At 38.8% G+C, this 23,684-nt stretch overlaps 1 protein-coding gene across 3 annotated transcripts in view; it reads right to left on the bottom strand.

The window, feature by feature from the left end:
* Nucleotides 1-23,684, bottom strand: part of LOC139468133 (ras GTPase-activating protein-binding protein 2-like) — a 50,518-nt gene that overhangs the window by 3,070 nt on the left and 23,764 nt on the right. For 2 of the 3 annotated variants that reach the window (XM_071249903.1, XM_071249905.1), the window contains exons 7-11: nucleotides 18,662-18,894; nucleotides 17,928-18,096; nucleotides 9,449-9,663; nucleotides 5,353-5,411; nucleotides 405-464 (exon numbers count right to left, since the gene is read on the bottom strand). In XM_071249903.1, the coding sequence (XP_071106004.1) occupies nucleotides 405-464; nucleotides 5,353-5,411; nucleotides 9,449-9,663; nucleotides 17,928-18,096; nucleotides 18,662-18,894 (736 nt within the window). The remainder of the gene's footprint in view (nucleotides 1-404; nucleotides 465-5,352; nucleotides 5,412-9,448; nucleotides 9,664-17,927; nucleotides 18,097-18,661; nucleotides 18,895-23,684) is intronic. The other variant, XM_071249904.1, reaches the window with a different exon arrangement.

Here is a 23,684-nt window from a genome sequence, read left to right as displayed (position 1 = left end):
TGTGGCTACTTACGAAAAGCAGTGTCTTTTATGGCAAGCATGGGTTGCTGAAGACCTATTCTACCCCGTATCTTCTAATCAAGGTCCAAGTTATATAAATACATTAAAAATTGGAAACTGTATCTTGTGCCACACATGGTAAACATAAGCCGAATCTGACTTCATTATCTGCAGAAATTGCTTTCAATAGCCCCTAGTGGCTTTTCAATATGGCTGCCATATCGAGACTTGGATCAAAATTTCTCAAACAAGTTTTGATATCATCAGTGTGGCCAAGTTACAACTTCAATGTTATAGTGGTTGTTGTTGTCAGATGGTGCAAGGCAGGCAAACATGACATGACATCAGCTTATTTGTCTCGATAAAAAGCATAGATTGCAAAGTACAACTAATATAACACATACCTTAATTCTCAATATGTCCTGTACAGGCTGAGGACTGTCGAACACCACAAAACCAAAATTCTGCAAATAAATGAACAACATTTTTCATTGTAATTCTCAATTTTTTAAATACAACAAGCGTATAGTTGACAAAGTCATCTATATCCCCCACCCATTTTAACACGTTATGGTCCAAAACCAGGTAAATGACCCAACATTTCTCTTGGCCCATGTCAAAATAGCTGCAATGGAAATTCTAAAATAAACATTTCTAAAACTCCTTAATGTCAAATGGCACTAGTTTAGTATGCGCTTTATATATAGACATGCAATGTTTGGCAAGGAAATATTTAACAGTTTATTTGTCATACTCCTTAACTCTTTCAACACCAGTCAACCAGAAGTGTTTACTGCTGGGACACCGAGTTCCCAGAGACTCTTGTGTGATAGATGAAGCCAACATTTATCAAAGAAAATATCTGCTTGTAAAATATATTTGCTACTACATGTTATACACCATTTGGAAGGTCTGATCCTATGGTTAATAAATATGAAAGTTATGTTTTTCAAATTATTTAAAATAATGCATTTACAACTTAATTAAGTTCGTTGTAAATAAAAAATTGTAAGCTGACACGTTAACATCCAGATTAAGGACCAAGGAAGCGAAAAATTGACGATTTTCGGCAAATATAAGATTTCATAAAATCCACTTACCTATTTCTGTTTTATTTTCATTGTTTACGTAATTGGAAAATCATTTTAAAAGGAATTTATAAATAGTTTCTGTCATCACCCATTTCCCGATAACAGCGGCTGTCCGCTCAGTAACATGAAGAAATACCGCCATTTTCGAGGCTTTGTATGAATAAGACATTCGTCGAAGAATGGCATATGACACATCGCTAGAAAGCTTATTCCTTCATCTACACGCTCGTAACATCGCCTGTTTTTTTTCTGTAGTTATAACAAGCGATTTCATTGGATTAAAATTGGTTTCTAATGACGCTTTCTTGCCGAAATCTGCTACAAGTTTCGTGATTGGTCAATTTTGAGCACATGACCTGACGCAGCCAATCAAATTACAGCTGTGGTACCAAGCTCGTGTTTAATAAATTTCAGAAGTTGGCGAAAGATTTTTGTTAAATCGTGTTATTCTGAACGTTTTAAGCAGGAAATCATGATATATATTAAAGATATATAACTTTGTGAATGTATCGTGCTAGGTTACGAGCTGCGACAAAGATTTTTCACGCATGTGTTTTTGCATTAAACATCGTGTCCGAGCCGAGAAATAATAACTTAGATGTAAGTTTGATTACTTTTAGATATATTTTTGTTGATTTTATTTATTACTTTGTATAATATATTTAAAGATTTGTTTAGAACGTCTTTATTTTGCTCTTTGACATGTGCGATTTGGACCCGTTGTCGAAATTTGTGTCCAAGAATTTTATTTTCAATAACATCGCGGGAAATAGTGAATAATTTTTTAATTTATCGATAAAAAATGATAAATTGAAATGGAATATGTATTTCAGACATTGTCAAATGTGATAGATTTAATAAATGAATGATATCACAGGTAGGTCCATAAAAATATATATCATTTTGACGTGACTACGGCTTGGCCGGTTAACCGGCCAACGGTGTCTGGGGACTCGATGCTCCTTGGCCGGATAACCGGCCTACGGTGTTGAAAGAGTTAAGTAAACCAATCCTATATCAAAACTTAAATCCAACTTGTTGTCATGGAAACATAAACAAAAAAAATTTCTAAAATTCCTAAATAGCAAGAGGCACCAGTCCAGTATGTGTCTGGTAAACATGCAAAGTTTTTGTTGGAAAGTATTGAATGGGTTTTGAGTTATCCTCTACCCTATAGAACCTAAGTCCAACTTGTTGCCATGGAAACGTAAAAAATAAAAATTTATAAAATTCCTAAATAGCAAAAGGCACCAGTTCAGCATGAGTCTGATAGACATGCAAAGTTTCGTAGAGAAATATTTAATGGTTTCTGAGTTTTGCTCCGGAAACGATTTTGGGACCCACGCACGCACGCATTTCTATATCCTGCGCCAACTTCGTTGGGGCGGGGGATAATATAGTATGTATCACCAAGCTCAATGCAAACTTTCACAAAGAAATGCCAGGTTTTTACAAAATTCAAAGTACTTAGTCATCGCTAATGAGCAAATGTTTTATTAAACCAAATTACAGTGATCCCTCGCTACAACGCTACCTTCAGGGTCCAAATAATTGATGAGCATTATAGATGATCAGATGTGTACCCGAGGTCGAGTCGTGGGTAGTAGATGACCAACAAAATAGTATACATGCTCTGCCTACCTAACACCATCTATGTTGCCTGGTTCAGAGTTTTAAAAAAAGATTAGAAAAGAAGTTGTTTATGATTCATAGTTTAAAAAAAGATTTATCGAGTATTAATATGCACTTTCAAAAAATCACATTGTATCCCTTCAGCGAATTCAGGTGAATAAACAGGTATAACAAACGTGGTCAATAAAGTATGAAATTTGATATAAAATATTACGAGACATGATGATTTACCATTTAAAATGTATTTCCTGCTCTCCAAGGCATTGTTTTACATGCAGAGATTAAGAATACCGTGGGTATTTTCTCGTAAACTAAGCCGGAATTAGCAATCAGCTGTGCACCTGTTTCCTCCCAGTGTTATCTACCGGTGATTCAGTTAAAACAGTACCCAATGATACAACTTCAAAGAATTCTGATGCAATTTATTTAAAATTATAAGAACCATAAGCGTAGCACTTTGGTACAGGGGGTATGCAGGATATTTTTTTACGAATGGAACAATTTGAGCAGTCACCGTAGGGACATGTATTTCGATTGAGAAAACGTTAAGTTGACATTTCATAGTCAAACTGCCCCAAATGTCTTTTAGCGAGTCACGGTACGACAGTCATGATATGTGTGTCCATTCTCTTGCAACTAAAGTTTGTTCCAAGGCATCAATAGCAGTAATCTGACCATGGTTGATGTAAATAACGGTGAGTTGTGCGACATACCGATCACTTCGCATACAATTTCACCGAAATTATTGTAAACATTATTATAATTATTGAATGAAATTTTGAATATAATTAAGATATATTGCAAACATTAGTCCAGATAAACAATGAATTATATAATGAAGTTTTATAACTAGATATTATAATAATAGGATTAAATTGCGTACTTCAATTTGGATTTGTTGACAGGCATTTCCGGTGTTACATGATCGCAGTGATAATGTTTTCTGAGATGGGGGAAAAAACTTTGTGTTTTTGGAAAACTTGAGTTAATTAAAAATGTTAGTAAATTTTGGGAACCATGCTTTACCGCGAGCTATAACCCGAGTTAGCGCTATAATGAAGAGCGCAATAGCGAGGGAACACTGTAGCATTGAGGGTCAAATACTAATTGAAACATGAGTAACTTAACTTCAATGTTTCTTAATCTGCTACAATAGATATAATATGTATAAGTGTTTACAACAGACAACAGTAAAATTTCCTTTTAAAACATCATATAAAGTTTTCTAAGACAGGTTTCTACATTTGGTTTTTATTTGCTCACATGGTTCTTTCAACTGGGCTTACCTTCAGAATTTACCTCAAACTTTTCAAAGATGTCACAATACTTTATGACAGAATTTTGAAATTTTGTTGCTTGAAACAAGTAAAACAATCCCCTGACACATCAGCCTTGCAACAGGTTTGCTGAGGTCAGTGATCTATCATATATGCATGCAATATCAACAAGCCCTGTGATGTTAAGGTTTTCAAAAATTGTTTTCAAAACATAACCTGCAGCGGCACCTTTTAGAGCAAGCCCCAGTTTACAAAAGCATTTTTAATTTACATGATATATTTTGGATCGGAAGAGGACTAAAACACATATCATAATTTTTTGATTTGGTAGTTGGCATGATCATGCACAGGAATGCAGTTTATTAGGTATATTTTAAATGACGTTGCACACATTCAAATGTCACCGGTCTGAACACGTGGTGGGATATCTTTTGCAATGAATCAATGAGATCTGTGATGACAAGAATGGATACAAGCTGAGTAGGTGGGTCTAAGGGTCTAAGGTCTTCTCATGCATTTTCAAACATAGGAACCAAAGCCATGAAGCGTGCAAGTAAATAAATGTCAGAGTTTTTTGTGTGTTCATTTTGTTGTTAACTGTTTATAAGTGGCTCCTTAAATAACATTCGAAACAGAACATGTATGTTGACCCCCACCAAAACAACCATGACACCAAAATAAACAACCTTTGAATACATGCAATGAAAAAAAACCATGGCCTAATGACCATAAACAGTTTTTCAAACACTGCTTCATTTTGACCTAATTCAAATCAATTTAGTACTATTAGTGGATATCTCCCTTTGCATTCCACACAACATTACTTTGGGTACATGTATGAGTGAGGGAGTAGTGTTCAATGCAAAGTGAAAGTGATGCATGTCTCAGATGTTTACAACTTTTGGGGAATGCACGAGCATGGGTATGGTGCCAACAAACCTGCAAGCACAAATGGGCCGAACAGAGTTTCAAATTCACAACCAAAGGTTTCTGACAAATAGCAGCCACTTAGACGACTGGTCCACCCATGCGCCCGATGTATTCTATGAGATTGTGATGTAATTGTATGACGTATAAGGGCAGTTAAGCTTTAAGATAACAAGTGTGGGAGGGATGGTGTGTTCCAGAGGACCAAGCCAATTGTGTCCGAGTTTGTGTTTGTATGTTACTGTCAGATCATCTGTTGATTGAGAATAGAAGTGGAATTAATATACAGACTATTGTTTCCTGTGTTCCCGAGGTAACTTCTTCAGATGTTGACAGATACACACACACCAAATGATGGACAAGCAGACACTGACTCAAGCACTTTCATCCAGGTGAGCAGATAATATCACAATGAAGGTACTCACCGGCAATTTTCCTCCACCACTCTTAGTGTTGATTCTTAGTTCCATTACTTTTCCATACTCTGAAAATGAAGACACAATAAAGGACTGACATTGTTTCAAATCTAAAGCTCATTACAAAGCTGTTACTCATAAATGATTGACTAGTTTACTGGCATTTGCATTATTTACAAAGCAACAAGAAATGTAGAAAATGTTAATCCTAACACATGCTGAAATGCTGAAGTACTTGGTACCTAATACTGGGTACAAATCATGATTATCTAAAGGCAAAGTACATTTGTTATTACCATGTGAAAATTATCAAATTATTTCCAATCTGGCTCCTTACTAAATTGCTTTTTCCACCTTATATGTATACCCAGTCACACACCATGACAAAGCGGGAATATTGTTGAGTTATTATACTCACACATCTGCAGACCTTGCATATCTACCACCTGACCAATAAATAATCTTCACCCAATATATACACCACACATGAAAGTGATGGTTTCAATCACAGCAGCATTTGCAATGTTCACTTTTTCTACACTGACAGTGTTCAAGCTTTCCCACTAATTTTTATCAATGGCAAAATAATATTGATCATTTATGCAATATATATGCCAAGACCAGCAACACTAACAGCAAAGTAGGTGTGTTAAATAGAAATGATAAGAGAAGTGTTTTGTAGTGTGTATATCATGTCTTTGCATAAAAATTGTACAATTCACGACTCTGGCAAGTGCAATACACATCTATCACATAAAATATGTCATTCTTCAAGTAATGTATTTGAAAGCCATAAATTCACTTGCAGAGTGAGTGAGTGAGTGAGTGAGTATGGTTTTACGCCTCTTTAAGCACTATTCCAGCAATATCACAGCAGGAGACACCATGTGGGAAATCGAACCTGGGACATTTCTGTGTGACGAGCTAAAGCATAACCACTAGGCTACTCCACCGCCCCTTCACTCACAGAAGTAACTTAAGCAACACTAAATGAACTACAAACTCCCTGTTGGTGAATCTTAAAAGTAGTTGAAAGCTAGGTGACATTATTTGAACCATTTTTTCAATCTTGATACAAAGTCTGTTAGATCGCTTTATTGCATCGACAACAGTATCCATTTTGTAATCTTGCTTATTTAAGGCTAAAAAAAAATTCACCACCGCATCATCACAAAGTCCACCGCACATGAAAAATCCTTAAATATTCAGCATCTCAAACACACAACCTCAGCAATGAAATGCTACAATACTTAAAAGCAACACAATCCAATATTAATTACTTCCCTTTACATGCACAGTGGTGTACTGCCCATCTAGTGTTATATGTTATGGTCATGGCGTCAATAGTTGCATGCTTATTTACAAATTTGGTCAATGAAAACATGAATGTTTTTATAAACATCACTAGATATGATGATTTACAAATTCAATGGTATGGCGGACAATGTTTCACACGCAGAGAATAAGATTACATGTGTATTTGTCTTGTAAAGTAAGCAGGTAATAGCGATCAGCTGTTTATACATTATCTTCCCGATCTATGAGTGATATAGTAAAGAAAACAACCCACTTCATGTCATGGCCAATATCATAACTGAAATGAAAAATGATAGAAAGACCGAAGACTTTGTAGTTTGTATCTCCAACGACTAATGTTCGTTTCAAGGTGAGTTCACCGTGAGTTGATGTGATTTGCCGACCAGATGATACATGTTTTCGCCAAAATTAATGGAAACAAAATTGAATGAAATCTTGGAGAAAAGTAAAATAATGGATTACAAGGAAAGTCCAGATACACAATGAACACTTTTATAGCGTACTTTAGTACAGATTTTTTTACACACTTTTCCCAGTGTTTTTGTGCTCACTATAACGTTTTCGCATTGTGAAATAGAACAAAAGCTCATTGTATGCGTGTATTATGCATTTACTGGTAGTCCAATGGTAGAATATTGTATTTTACTCAGAGGAATTCATTTATGTAGGGAAGACCCTTCCCAGGTTGATTGTACACAACTGTTTATTTGGTTACATACTTGTTTATCCAATTAAACAAAAAGGGCTCCCCGCCTGCACTATATTTTCAAAAGCCATTGCCTGAGAACCAATTCTTGTATTTTTTTAAGCCTAAGTTAAAAGTTTCTGCAAACTTATGTAATGCTAGGAACCTTCTCTAATGACACACTTGAATATGCTATATTGATCTATATACTATTACTATTGTTTCAATGAAGTGGCACCACATGTCAAGCTGGAGCATTTATGTTTGTTGGGTAAACCAAACACAACAAGCATGAAATACTCACATCCCCCACCAATATGACATGTCGGGTTGTGTGCAATGCATTAGCTCCTGTGAACTATGTGCACTGGGCCTTTTTGTAAATGGCCTAATTTGCAGCACTAAAAAAAGTTATTACTGGTGTTGTTTTGCCATCTGCAGTTTATGATAGAATATGTAACTGTATTTGGAATGAGTAAGGATGAGACAAATGGACAAACAACTTCTTTTTTACAATTAGGATCGATGATTTCGGTGTAGGTTCTAACACCGCTATCAAGCAAGGGAAGTACAGAGTATGGTTGACAAGAATATATACAGAATAGGAGGCAGCGTTTATACAGTTGAGTAGGTTTAAGATCAGTTATACTGTTGTTTTTGTTTTGAGTTGTGTTTCTGAATAAAGTTAGTTAATGAATGCAACAACTGTGTCCATGACACTTTTGGAGGGACATACACACAAGCAATGCAGAACTTGCCAACAAGAAAGGAAATGTATTCAATACTGCGAGATGACATTATGTGCCAAGTTTGGTGAAGAAATATGGTACGGTTTTCAAGATCTCGTATTTCTCCACAAGTATTTCTTTCAAGCATTTGCTTTCTTTCAATAATTCAGTGAAAATATTTAATAAACACGGTATTATAAAATCAACTAAGTGAACTGACTTGGCTGAAAATTATAAAGGCAAAGGATACATTCAAATGTTTGTCAATTAGATATGATAAACTGCTTTTAAATGACAGCTGGGAATGAATGGATGTTCTGTAGGTCAGAAAAGCAAACAGAAAACACTTAACGCCAGTGAGCGTGTAACAGTGGCCCACAAAAAAGGAAAAGAAATGTACACTATTACAGTAGAAACATCTTGTCAACCTGTCATAATACTATTGTTAATGGAAAGGTATTGCAATAGTGTGAACTACAGCATTGACTTGAACGTAAAGAACACTCTCTTGCCCCCAAGGTCAGCATTGCAGAGCGGGATGCACATAACACATGCAGGTGAGTGTATATTCCCCCACCCCTCCCCACCCCAAAGCAATGACATTACAGCCAACACTCAACACCAGAAATAGCATGTGAACAAATCTGTACTGATTACACAAGCCAATCTTGTTATTACACAATCTGATTGTAAAAAAACTATGAATGTCTTTCTGACCATCTCATATTATTCAAAGTTTTTTTCAATATTGAATGCATAAAATTAATTTTGGTGAAATTATGTGTAAACTGATCGGCAGATCGCACCAATTTACAGCAACCATGAACAGAAACCATAGGACTATCATTAATGAGTCACTGCAAGGATTTGTCTTGGATACCAAGACAAATATGGCAGGAATATTGGGAAAATCATTGTATTTTTGCTTAGAAATTTGGATTTCTAAAAGTTCTTATTTTCCTTATTTTAACATTGTATTTCAACACTGCACACAATACAATCATTTAAAATTAAGCATTCAAGTCTCTTCCTCTTTATTGGTCACCTCGACCAAGCCTTCACATCAGTTGGAACTACATAAACATGAAGTTTTTACTGATATTTGATGTTAATTTGGGGGAAAATATCAACCTCTGAGTAGGTCTAGATGAATATCAGCATTGCCCCAAAATAATCAAAGTACATCCCTAATGCAAAACAGTTATTTTTTGCTACAGGCGACGTTTTCACATATTAATAAAAGTCAATGCTGTTCGTTTCAAGATAATATCTTGACAACATGGTGTAAGATATTCATCGCAACTGGGATATATAATTGCTCATTTTAAAACACAAACAGCGTTCAATAAATACAAGATTTGTGACCACAACTTACGTTCAAAAAAACTTTTCAGTTCTTTTTCTGAAATGTTGTGTGGTAGGTTTCCAACAAAGAGCTGGTGACTATCTGGAAAGCGAGAGCCCCTTCTTCCACTGATGCTGTCATTGTCGCCGTCGTCTCGACTCATGCTTGTCCTCTCTCCTCGCTGTTCATTTCCACGTTGTTCCCGGGCTTGTCTAAAAGAATCAGGCCCTTCATCATTGAAAGTCCTACAACCACAGACAGATTAACAATAGGAGAGACAGAGCAAGCCATGCTGTAACAGACTGATCTAAATGCATAGAAACAACAAACCACACAACATTAAAATGTATGACAACAAAATATACATTATGGTCTAAAAAAGAGTGATGTTGTTAGGGTTACCAAACTAACCCTAATTAAAAGTGCCAACTACTTTATCAGTGGTAGCTCACTGCTTGAAACAATTTTGTTGTCTGTTTCATGCAGCTATATGATAGTGGCTAACCAGTGTTTGAAATTATGAGCAATGTCTGATTATGACAATACAAAAGATTTAATCAGCCTAAACTGTACAGCAGTTTTCTGAAGAAAACAAAACGAACAGAAAGAACCAACCAACCTATTCTAGTTTGAAATTAAATGTAAACAGAACCATAATCCTTTTTAGTAGGGCTGGGACGAGTCCAAATTTACTACCCGGGTACCCGCCCCCTATTACCCTACCCGGGTACCCGCCCCCATTACCCTACCCGGGTACTACCCACTCCAGGTCTCAGGAGATGTCTCAAAATGTCCGATTGGGAATATTTTTAGCATAGCCCTGGCAAAACATATTTAGATACATGTATCAAACAATCTGGTCATGCATACACTGAAGTTGACTTAAGTTATATCTTTATTCAACCATATGAAAAATCAGAAGGAATGGGTTCATAGTCAGAACGAAAAGCGAACAGTAGTGACTTGTAGTGTAACCATAGAGTTCTAGATAATTTTAGTCATTAGACAATATATCACGTGACTAACCACGAGTCCGGGTAGTCCTATGGGTATCCGGGTCCTACTCTGTACCCACCCGACCCTGGTACCCGAGTTACCCGTCCCAGCTCTACTTTTTAGGCAATATCTTAAGAACAGTCAGAAAATTTTGAAATTCGACCAGGTGATTACACAAATAGCCTACATTTTAACACCTACCCATCCACATTAATGGAGTGAATAATGCAATGGTGTTTCACTGACAATAACATTCTCCAATCTGACATAGAATAACCTGTTTTTAGCTCAACAAAACTGTCAAGAATGGGAGCACCTTTAGAATACAGTACAACTTATCGTGGGGACGATCTCTGCCGAAGGTCACTTGTCCCAAAGACAAGCAACCATTTGTTGTGAGAAACTGTTGGGACGCAAACTCACGACCTTTGGATTGTTAGCTGGACAGCTAACCTACTGAGCTACGTCGAACATTGTAAAAGTAAGTGCAAATTTAACTAGACATGCCTACAATGTTACAGAACTGAACGTAAGGATAATGTGGATAATTGTAAGGAACGAGGGAGGCATAAGCATGGCTAGTGACAATACAAGGGTGAGTTCACTTTTGAATCAGTACCGAATATATATAGCAGGTGAAAGTGGCTTGTGTGAATGTTCCAGGATAGTTTCCAGTTGCCAAAATATTCAACACTTAACCATCTCACCCTGCTTTCTTGACGTTTTTGCGTGAAAAATATTAGGAGCTGTTAAAGAATCTATAAATGCCACTAAACAGGTACTAAATGGGATCCAAGGGCTCAGGATAGACTTCGGGTAATCTAAAACCTATAAGCGGGTACCTTAACCTAATGATCATAAAAGGGTGATTTATCGTAAAGGGGATCCAAGGGCTAAGGATGGAGTTTGGGGTAACCTACCAAAACACCGGCGACATTTGGATGTGTTCAGCGCCAATATAATGCAGACTTGGCAATAAAGAATGATAGCGAAAGCTAAAATCTTTACCTTCTGTTTCACCAAGCCAAAGATTTATAAACAAAAGTGCTCCAAGAGCACAACATCCCCCACATGAATTTTTTTAATGAGTTTATATTTTCTTTGTATTTTACGAAATAACAACAGTAGATGGCACTGCATTTGAAACAAATTGTGCAGAACATTTTGTTGGGAGTAATCCAGTCTGAATGCTAATGCCATAAGGATGTAGCTCACCCACAAAAGTCTTATACAAGGAAACTAACTATAGTTATAGTTGTAGTTAGATATTGTGATATTCTCTGGAAACTGGAGGAGGAGTAGATTTCATGAAGCTCCGTAAAACAGAGGCTGTAACTCTGTCAAAAATTAGTCGAAATAAAACGGGACTGCGATATGCGTATCATCAACATGTCGACATCTTGTGTGTAGAGTGTTAGGGATATTCTCTAAAAGCTGGAGGAGTTGATTTCACAAGCTTAGTACCTCTCTCACAATTAAGCAAATGAAGCTCCGTAAAACAGGGGCAGTAACTCTGTCAAAATTAGTCGAACTGAAACGGGACTGCGATATGCGTATCATCAACATGTCGACATCTTGTGTGTAGAGTTTCAGGGATATTCTCTGGAAACTGGAGGAGTTGATTTCACAAGCTTAGTACCCTCTGTGGGTGAGAGTGAATATTGCTTAACGCCGCATCAGCAATTTTCCAGCTATTCGCGGCGAAGTACCCTCTGTGGGACGGACAGACGGATGGACTGCGCCACGATATAATCCCGCTTCGGCCATTCTGGCCCGGCAGGGGATAAAAAGCAGGTCTTCATTTCCTCTACTGTCTCATACGACCTGCGCGGGAAGTAGGGCTCCGTTTTGGGCAAGTTCATTATTTGCGTTGAGGGTTGGTTACCTGCTGGGCTACTACCAGAAGGCCAAAACTGTGCACGCCTTTGACGTCTTCAAGAGCAACATCGCGAAGGTAATGACGAGCAAAAACTGTGTCGGACCTCCAAACACATCCTTTGATGATTGTTTTTATAGAACAGTCACAATGTAACGCCATGGGTAGAGGACAACACTCTGATCTCGTGAGGATTATTCGCTCTCAATGGATCAAGTTTGGCAATCTTATAAGCCTGAAGGATGACTGCACATATCCATAGAAATATGGTATTGCCACTAACTTCGGTCATGGACATAGGAGAAACGAGTATGAATAACTGTTTCCTCGAACCACGCCTAGTTTTGGAGCGGGGGATGAAAGCTCGTAGAGCATGTTCACCCTCATCTTCAACTCCCACAATAGTAGAAATTGGAGAAATAGTGTAGGAACAATCTGGTTGGCCTGGTAGTTGATTTTTTGCTACAAATCCCAGCACAACCCGAGATGTACTGCTCCATGCATACCATGCTCAAAACAGACCCAGGTGATTTCGATTACATTTAACTCGCTCACCTGTGCCGCAGTGGCTAACCCAAAGAGAAATATTAAAAGAGGATGTGTAGACGGGCTCGAAAAGGGGCCCTCGCAAACCTCAAAGGAATTTGGCCTTCAGATCCTCAAGCCTAGATGAGTATAATAGGGCCTGTATTTCCGAGACCTTGGTCCTTTTGCGATTCTCCGGAATGGCCAACACTGAGTTAAGGGCTACCAAACACTTAGTAATGATGCTACCTTTCAAGTGTTTTTTGGTAAGATCCAACATTCGGGGGATGTGCTGAATTTTAGTTCTGGCCGATCCACTCCATGAAGGAACCTCTGGCGGAAGTAAGGTGGACGCATCAGATGACGTTTGTTGACCACGAAGAGATTGTGAATCAATCGCATCTTGTCTGGGTCCTTCTTGGGTACTAGAAAGATGTGAGAATAACTCTGGGGGGTGTAAAATCTCTATGTTGGATTTTAGTAGCAAATGTTGCTTCCTTGCTTACTTCAAACGGTGGAACTACCTCTACGTTCAGTTGGTAGCTGTAATGTAGTATGTTGAATACGAAATCATCCTTGAGAATGGTTCGGTTCTGACTGTCCTACACTTCAGTGTTTACCCCACTTCGCCTGCCCTGGTGTTTACCACAGCAGGACTGATAGGAACCTTAAGGTTTACCTCTGCCACGCCCTCTTCCTTGAAAAGAATCCTGGACGACATTCTTTGGGAGAAGAGGGTCTAGGTTTGTAATTACCTGCCTACCCGCTGGGAAAAACTGAGAGACGTGCTTTAATGCCTTGAACGAGGTCCCTAGCATAATTTAGCATACGTGTCCGCAATTTGTTCATTGAACAGTACACTAGTTGACGTAGGAGCCTACGCTAAAATTCGGAATCCCAGTTAGAAAGCACTAAATACCCAAGCCTGGTCAAATTTGAGCATGTGACCTAAGGCAGCCAATCAAATTACATCAGTGGGGGTTATAGCTAAAATGGCACCTCAGCAAAACGTCACCTCGCCAGAAGCGAAAACGGCTATTATTGCCTGACAAAAACAGCACTTTATTTTTGTTCTACCTTGGTAAAAAAAAATGAAATTAAACATGCAATTGGGATAATGACATGCATCAACCAAGTCAGCTTGCCTGACCATCCAATCCTGTTAGTTGCTTCTTAAGACAAGGATAGTCGCCTTTTAGGGCAAGGAAAGGTTGCTGATGACCTATTCTCCTCCGGATCTTCACAGGTATTTTGTAGAATGTGTAAACAGTTTAAGAATTATGGGTGCAAATGCTACATGTATTTGAGCCAAAGTCCAGTTTCTTGCCGAGGAAACATTCTGAAAATTTTTTAAACTGTCAAAAGGCACCAGGTCACAACTAGACCTAACTATGTGCCAAGTTTGGTGAAGTAATATTGTAGAGTTTTCAAGACCTGCTCCAGAAACTAACATTACCACCATTTTCAGTCAAATCAAACTTGTTGCTATGGAAACTCAAAACATAACTTTTTCAGAAATCCCAAACTATAAAAGGCATGGTTCCCACTTTTTTTCTTCCGAAAAATTCCTTGACATTTCCCTGATATTTCCAGAGAACTTAGAACTTTTCCAGACTGCATTAAACAGCCTCCATTATAACAACTGGGAGTGGTGTTTTAACTTTATTATATAAACAGCTTTAAAATAGACCAATGGAAACATCTTTTTTTTTATATTTCTGTACAAAAGTGTGTTATGTTTGGTTTAAGGAAAACTAAGTCACCAAGTAATTATCCTCCCCTTAAGGCCATCCATCTGCCACCTTTAAAGAGTTCAAAGTACAAATTAACTCCATCAATCATTGCCTAATCAAAACAAGTATTACAATTATTGAAAATGGACTTCAGGACTAGGATCTCACAACTTTAGAAACATGAACATGAACTAATCAGTAACATTATAATAAAGTAAATACCATCACTACTTTCAGTGCAACATTCATGCACAGCATTTCACAAACTAACCATTCAAATATACATCTGCACTTTTAAAAGGTCACCAGGGAATAGATAATTATAACCACAACTGAAGTCACCCTAAGTTTTTCCAATGATTTATCTAACACTGATACACTTTACATTAACAAAGAGCTTTATAGAATCCTAATTGCATTATTTTGTTTGTTCTTGAACAGTAGAACTTTATGAGATTTGAAATTTTACATTCAAATTGATTTCTGAAATTCAATTGGTAAACTAATACCAAGGCAATGTAATATTTTACTCAAAATATTTTAAATTTAGAATTTAGTTAGCTCTGGAGGTAAGGGGCGCAAATCCCTATCAGCCACATTGACCTTGATCTTGATATAGTAAAATTTGACAAATACCTCTTTTTCAAACGAATAAACTCCATTGCTTAAATTTGAGTGGCTGCCACAACCATTAAATGATAGAGAGTATGAGTTCCAAGAGCAAAAAATCCCTGATAAATGATTTTGAAGTTTTTAGTGAATTCCCTGATATTTCCCTGACTGGAAATTTTTCCAACACATTTCCAGGTTTTCCAGTGGCAGTGGGAACCATGAAAGGGCACCAGTTTACCAATAGACCTATCTATGTGCCAAGTGGGCTGAAGAAATATTGTACTGTTTTCAAAATCTGATCCAGGAACGAGCACTACCGCCATTTTCAGTCAAATCAAAGATGTTGCCATGGAAACTCAGAAAATATATTTGTAAAATATCCCAAACTATCAAAAGGCACCAGTTCACCACTAGACCTATCTATGTGCAAGTTTGGTTAAGATATGAAATGAAATGTGACAGATGATCGGAAGGACAGACAGCACACATTCTTATATCCCAACCTTCAACTTCATTGCAGGGGATAATAAAAATGCCAAAAAATCATAAATAGCAAAAGGCACCAGTTTAAGATCTGTTTGATATATCTGCCAAGTTTAGGTGAAAAATATTGAACAGTTTTCAAGCTATGCTCCAGAAAAGAAATGATTACGGACTGACAGACATACGGACGGACAGATGAGCTGTTGGCTATATCCACCAGCACTGTATGCAAGGGGGATATTAATGACTGGATTTGCATTTCAGTGGGAATATTCCAATGTTGTAACAAGTGCATAGTCGACGAAGTCATCTATATCCCCCACCCATTTTAACACGTTATGGTCCCAAACCAGGTAACTGACCCAACATTTCTCTTAGCCCATGTCAAAATAGCTGCAATGGAAATTCTAAAATAAACATTTCTAAAACTCCTTAAAACTCAAATGGCACCAGTTCAGTATGTGCTTTATTTGTTATACTCCATAAGTGAACCTAAATAGCAAAAGACATCAGCATGAGTCTGATACACATGCAAAGTTTCGTAGAAAAATATTTAACGGTTTCTGAGTTATGCTCCGGAAATGATTTCGGGACGCGCACGCACGCACGCTCACACACACACGCACGCACGCACGCACGCAGGGAACCAGTTGGGGGGGGGGGGGGGGGGGGGGGGGGGGGGAGATAATGAAACTAATGATATTGTGCTATGAGGTCACAGCAATTCGACTAGAAATTCATATCACATGTATGTTAGTGACCTGTGCTATGCATTGCATCAAACTGAAGGTCTTTGCAAACACCAAAGCAGCCAATTTGTCATTTCCTCAAAGCTTCGAAAGTCTTTAATACAATCATGTACTTTTAATTCAACAGCATTACTTCCAAACTTTCTGACACCTTAAGATACAACAATTGTCAAGTGTCTGGATTGGACAAGTATAAGTGAAACAATATCTGGAATTGAGTGACACAATCATGTTTCACAATAACCTTGACCTTTGGTAGACAAAGCACCAACATCATATGCACACACAGTAGCCATAGATATAAACCATGTTTTACAAAAACCTGAACGCTTACTTTGACCACACAATACTTTTACCTTTGCCTCATTTTGACCAAAGCCTATTCAAAGCAGAGATCCATTATTGAGAAGGTACATGCCATGTTTTATAATTTATGCATTAATGTCTTGAGTCTTCCTACCCTATGACCTTGACCTTTCACATTATCAGTGCATGTGCCAAAAGAATTCCCTAGCTCCATGTGGTGTACGCCCATAGAAGGATATTCTTTAACTTCCTTTGCATCCTATTCATATGAAAATATGATACATCTACATTTACAATGACCTTAAAGTTGAGCTGGACATCTGCCAAATTATTTGACAGTTTGTATTGTGGGATTTGTGAAGAACATGTATAAAAAGTTCATGTCTGTAAATGTAACCAAGACTCAAAAACCGAATGATACAAAACTTTGCCTGGCTCACTTTGAGGAATTTGGTTAACTTGCACCAGGTGCAAGTTGACATGAAAAACTAGCTGCAAAAGACAAAACCAGGTTGCACTCTTGTCCCATAAACTTATCAAAGTCCAAATATAGACTAGTCTTAAGTAAAAATAAATAAATACAATCTTCAGATCTTTGACGACTGTTCCATGATTTTACATAAGTAAATGATGTATTGCTAAAAAACATCAGAAACGTGCACATACGGTAATCTCATCAAACAGTTTGATGATGTCATGCATAAGAAAGCCTGACAAATTATCCATAACACACTGATTAATGATGTAGTAGAAGGTCACAGGTATTGAGTGTGTTCATAGATTGTTGTGTGGAAAAGCGCATGTAGACACAAGTATTAGGTTACACTTTTCATGATAGGTTGCACTGGTACATGTTTTATTGAGCGAAATCGAGCAGTCTTGTTTTCAAGAACCTGAATGTTGACCTAGACCTTTGTCCAAAACACTTTTCAAAGAAGTGGTTCACCCTAAAGAAGCTACAAAAACAAGGCTAAGATATCATTTCCTTCTACCATGCACTTCCAGACAGAACCCTGCCCGGAGAACCAAATATTCCAAAAGCTATGAAGGAGATACACATGCTATGATAAGCCCAAGATGTCCAAGCACTGTCTTGCTTCAAAAACAATGCTGCAGAAGAGGTGGAAGCAGTCAAATTCAAGTAAAACAATCTACAATGGGCTGCTGACAAAAAGACATAAATGCCAAGTACACCAACATGCTATTGAAGTGGAAGAGGGAAGTAATACCTTGGAGCTCTCTGAGGCTGTGGAGCAGCAGCAGCCAGGCTTGGGTCAGGTTTGGGCTCTGGTCTTGTCTGTTGAGACTTGACAGTAGGGCTCGACACTGGAGGTGGGGCAGATCCTGGCATTGTATTTTTACTGGCCATTGCAGCCCATGAAAATGGTTTCGCTTCAACTAAAAACAAAAATGAAAACATTGCTATGAAAAATAAAGCAATACATACAACCCATTCTTAAACAGTTTGATCAACAAAGTAGGTGTTTAACAGAAACTGACGCTTTTCCTCAAAGTTTTTAAAGTCTTACAATAAGACCATATACTTCAAGCCCCAAAACATTATTTCTAGATAAATTTCCAAGCCTCAAGACTGTACAAGTTAAGATGCAACAGTATCTGTCAATAACAAAGACTTCAAAGATGACCTTGACATTTGATAAACATTTCAAGTGGCAGGATTTGTAAAGGTACATGCTGCAGAAGTAACCAGCCCCAGGAACTGACATAACCATGTTTTCCAAAAACCTGAATGCTGACATTGACCTTTGACTCATTTTGAGAAAAACCTATAAACAGCAGGGCCTCATTCCTTGAGAGGGTACACCGGTATTACCAGGTAAAAGCCAACCTACTGTTGTGCTTTTCAATCCTGATATATAACAGAAAATTTAAAAACATACAATCAAGACACATGGCAGAAATCAAAATGTAGCAATCACAATGAGGTGTCAGTATTAACAACCTTGTGGTTCCTCCTCATCTTCGTGTGGTGTTTCTGTGATCGTGCTGGCAGTCACAGGTGTTGTAGTTGCAGGTGATTGGGCAATTGCTGCAGATGTAGGTCCAGGAGAAGTCTTCAACTCTACCTTCTCATCAAACTTTTCATCTTCCAGCTCAAGTTTCTCTTCAACATCTTTCCCCTCTTCTGGTACACCAACAGCCTCGTCGACATCCTCAACATGTGACGACCCATTACTGTATTTAGAAAGAATCTAGTAAAATCAAGATATTTTTCATATTTGTATACTTATCCTGCATTATTCCTTAATGCATTTACTGCTTACTTTTGACAGAAAGAAGCTGTGATAGGTCCTGCTGAAGAGAGAAAAAAGGTTGTTCCATTCCATGAGCAGGATCCCCAACCACCAGCTACCACGTCATCCCGGCAGTGGAACTATCATATTGCTGATGTTTACATGTAAACTGTCTGAAGTTATTGTCGGGAAGCAAGTCTGTGATGGGTGGGCCCTTGTAAAGCAGGATAAGTATACAAATACAAAAAATATCTAGATTTTACTAGATTTTTAAAACTTATCCTGCACTACTCCTTAATGCATCTGTATCCGACGATATAGAGGAGGGGATATCTTAGATGTGTACTTAATAAACAACTAGCAGTCATGTGTGCCGTACAGCACAATTCTACTGCGCAGATCGGTAACTGATCAACCAATCCTGTCCACTGAAAGGTAACAAGAGTATGAGTATGTCCAGGTAAACAATCAGTAAGAGACAATAGCGTGTGCTAGTGATTAAAAACATTACCAAGCCATGCGTGCAAAAAGCAGGGGACCCCTCCCCCCCCCCCTTAACAAGGGAGTAATAAAACTACATGAGTCGGGTAAGGATGGCTCTGGACATGAGTAAGTATATTTATGGCGTTGCGGGTTGGTCAGCTGCTGGGCTACAACAATTGGTCCCTAAACCGCAAAAGCCCTCAATGTCTTCTAAAACCACGTCCCTCAGGTCAGTGGCTGGTGAAGACTGTGTCTGACCTCCAAAAACATCCTTCCATGATAGCTCTAACTGAACAATTACTGTGAAGAGCCATCATGAAGGTAATTGCCCGAATCAAATGGGGGGGTTATTAGCTTTTGGCGACATGAGATTGGCAATCTCGTATGCCTAAAGGATGAGAAAATGCAACCATTAAGAAACAGTATTGCTGCTGACTTCGGTCATGGACATCTGAGGAAAGGGAATAAATAACTGTTTTTTTACGTACCACACCTGTCTTGGAGCAGCAGACAAATACTCGTATTGAGAAGAACCCGAGGTGAACCACTCCGCGAGTACCACGCTCAAAGCGCACACAAGTGATGTCGAGCACATGAATCTTGCTCACGCTTGCCGCTGTGGCTAGTGCCAAGAGAAATATTGTCTCCTTAGTGAGGTTAAAGAATGATATAACGTGGAGAGGCTTGAAGACTTCCAGACTGGTAATGGTGCTACCCTTCAAGCGTCATTTGGTATGCAGGAGTAGCTGATACTCAGCCAATAATTGAGGCAAGGTGTTAGTGGGATCTTGAGCCTCTTCTTAACAATAGGTCTTAAATGATAGCCACTTATCATCGTAAAGGCCTCGAGTTGAGGTTCTATGTGCCATGGCAATGGCCTTTGCAGCTCCTGACAAATAATCTTTCTTGCATCGGGCTCCTTGTAAATGAACCAGGCCAGTAGATGAAACCTGCCTGGCGTGGGGTGTGGCTGCCTTCTGTGTGAATGTGCTAGCAGGTTGGGCCAACCCGGTAGAGGTAGTGGATCGCTTCCTGTAAGGTTTCTTAGGTCCAAGAACGGCCGGCAACCAAGGCACGGTCAAAATCAGAGCAAGGTTCCTGGATGCCCGTATCTTTTGCACCATCTTGGGAAGAAGTACTGGGGTGGAAAAGTTTACGCTCTTAAGGTACACCCCCAAGGTATGCTCAGCGCATTGATGGTACCTGGCAGTTTTAATGTGTGGCGAATTGGTCGATGTTGGTTTGACCTAGGGTCTGACAAACAAGTTGGAATGCCTCAGGGTGGAAGTTACCCTCAGTGGGCTACACTCTGTCTGGCCTGTATAGGGCGTCTGCCAGCACATTCCAACAACCAGGTATGGTTTTTTGTTTGCTTTTTTGTTGTTTAAGTCCGCACTCATAAATATTCCAGCTATAGGACTGTCTGTAAATAATCGAGTCTGGACCAGACAATCCAGTGATTGACATTAGCATTGATCTTCACAATTGGGATACGATGACATGCATTAACCACGTTGGCGAACCTGACCACATGATACCGTTAGTCGCCTCATACGACAAGCATAGTCACTTTTTATGGCTAGCATTGGTTGCCGGAGACATATTCTACCAAGGTATGTGCTGGACCAGTTAGCGCAGACCCTGTCGATCCACTAGGTTGAAGAACCTGAACACCCATATTTGAGTAAAGAGTGTTTGAATCCCCTGCTTCTGAGGGGAGGTCCATCGTGATGTTTTCGGTGGAAATGGCTTGTTGGGTGTTTCTGAGGTGTTTCTATCAATGAGTTGTCACCTGTATGAGGGCCTCCAACTGTAGGTTGTTCATGTACCACATGTACTGGTAAGTGTAACGGATAGCAGATATAGATTTGGCTGTCTTCAGGTGTCATATGGAAGATGTGCCGGGAGATACTGAATCCTGTGACGTAATCCACGACAGTGGGCTCGGCCATAGACATATAACTAAACAGTCCAAGGTCTGGTGAGCAGGAGGCACTTGAGGCATTGTACGGGGTGAGGTAGCTGTTTTAACCTGAGGCGCAAGTGGTTACTCAAGGCGCTCATGTATACTGCTAGAAGGCAGTGTGCCTGTAAAAGGGGCTTGTGGTGTGGCCAGGAACAGTTTAACAACTGGCCGTGATGGAAGGTATGTGCAGGTGTTGAAGCCCAAGTTGAAGCTCAAAGGCACAGCCAAGGAGAGTCGCTACGCATCACAGGGTTTGTCGAATGTGTCAAACATTATAAATGTTCCTTTAGGCACTGGCAATGTAGAGACTTCTGAAGGCGCAGGTCTAGTAGAAGCGTCTTTAGGCGCGTAGATAGGCGCTGCTAAAGACATTACAATCTCATTAAAATCAGATCTTAGTTCCCGCTACTGCTAAACAAAGATCTGAGGATATCCTATTACGGGTCACATCAGAACGACCTTTCGCGAACTTTGACCGACCACTGAAACGACTAACAAAAAGTCGACATCAGCCAATTAGAAAGCAGCTTTCTTGAGCTTTACGGCACTCGTTTCAACCTGGCAATTTCCATTTCAGACTACGTTTGAAAAAAATGTTGATACAGTTCTCGATTAAAAATTTGAAAACTGAACAAACGAACATTCCCGAATGTCTAACATATGGTTGCGATTGTATGGCAGTGCTGCTCACGTAGTGTGCAACGCCTCCTCTGTTCAAATGATAATTTTGACAGAATCAGTCGTACGGGCCATAACTGACGTTCGGAATACCCCGTGTTAACTTTTTCGAGGTTGCATGATTAGAAAACACATTTTGCCTATCACTTTCATGATCTGGTAAGCTACGCTCTTATTGGTCGGATGATAGGTCGCTTTGACATGACCCGAAACAGGATGTCCTCAGATCTTTGTTTAGCGATAGCGAGAACTAAGATCTGATTTTAAAGAGATTGAAGACATTACCAATGTTGTTTGCTGTGCTTGTGCTGTAGACTCTGGCATAGAAGCTACAATAACACTTTGCACTTCGGTAGCGTGAAGCGATTGCAGTATGTCAGAGGTACCGATTGGCGTGGAAAGCGCTCAATTTGTTTAAGTAGTAGATTGAGTGGTAATCACTGGGGACTCCTGCTCATGGTATGGAACAACCTTTTTTTCTCTCTCTGCTGCAGGACCAATCATAGCTTCATTTCTGTCAAAAGCAAGCAGTAAAAGCAGGAGTAAAACGGGTAATGCAGAATAAGTTAAAAAATATACCAACTAGAAGTATTTGAATATACTAACAAAAACAGAACATTTCCAAGATCTTGACCGTAATCGAGACAACTTCTTATAAGTTCCATTTTCAGGACTGTACAAACAAATGTGTAACATATTTGACAATGTGTTGTGTTGTGTTGACGTGTGTGCACTAGTCAATACAAATACCAATTTTATAGTGCTAGCCCACTGAGATACCATGCCGCAGTTTAACATGAATACCCCAGTCAGACACAGTACACTGACTACTAGCCAACAAGTCCTTGTTTCAGCCCCTTCATACTAAGCGCTAGGCAGGGTAACAAAAAGTACCATCTTTTAACATCTTTTGGTATTTGAAGGCTGGGCGGAAGCTCAACCACAAGACCACAGAGGTGGTCACAACATCAAAGATGACAATGGAAAGTCTCATAGCTGTAGTTGGAACAATGCCTCAGAAACTGACAAAAGACACATTAAGTTTAATTGCATTACAACCTTTTTGAAAAAGTTACCACAAACTTTTGAGTAAGATTTGCCTCTGTCACGACATTAACCTTTCCAAATGAGGAAGTCCATTCTTGGATATCCTCTGACAATAATCAATATCTTATCTGCATTTCAGAATGACAAGCACAAGATCTAGCTATAAAACGAGAGATCCATAAAACCACATTTACACCTCGTTATTCTGTTAGAACTTACATTGCGCCATATTCAAGAGTAAATATGATAAAACAATTTGTGTCAATAAGCTCAGAGAGGACCTAAATGTATGAAAAATTTAATGATATTTGAGGTGGAGGTAACCTTGCCTCAGAAACTGACAATGACATGAAGATGTTTTACAAAACCCTGAATGCTAACTCGTCTGCATTTTCAGAGACTTTGAACAAACTTGAACAAACCAATGGTAACAACATCCACATTTCAGAGGAATATATCAAACCATTTTGGAGAACACGACGACAATGTTAACCACAGGACGACTTAAGACGACCCAAGCTCTTTCAAACCAAGTGAGCTAAAATAAACAGCTAGTC

The sequence above is a fragment of the Haliotis cracherodii genome, unplaced genomic scaffold (genome assembly GCF_022045235.1).
Source record: "Haliotis cracherodii isolate W230 unplaced genomic scaffold, xgHalCrac1.p SCAF_2, whole genome shotgun sequence".
NCBI lineage: Eukaryota > Metazoa > Mollusca > Gastropoda > Lepetellida > Haliotidae > Haliotis > Haliotis cracherodii.
Note: the sequence above shows the minus strand (reverse complement) of the source record. Positions and strands in the feature narration are given on the sequence as shown.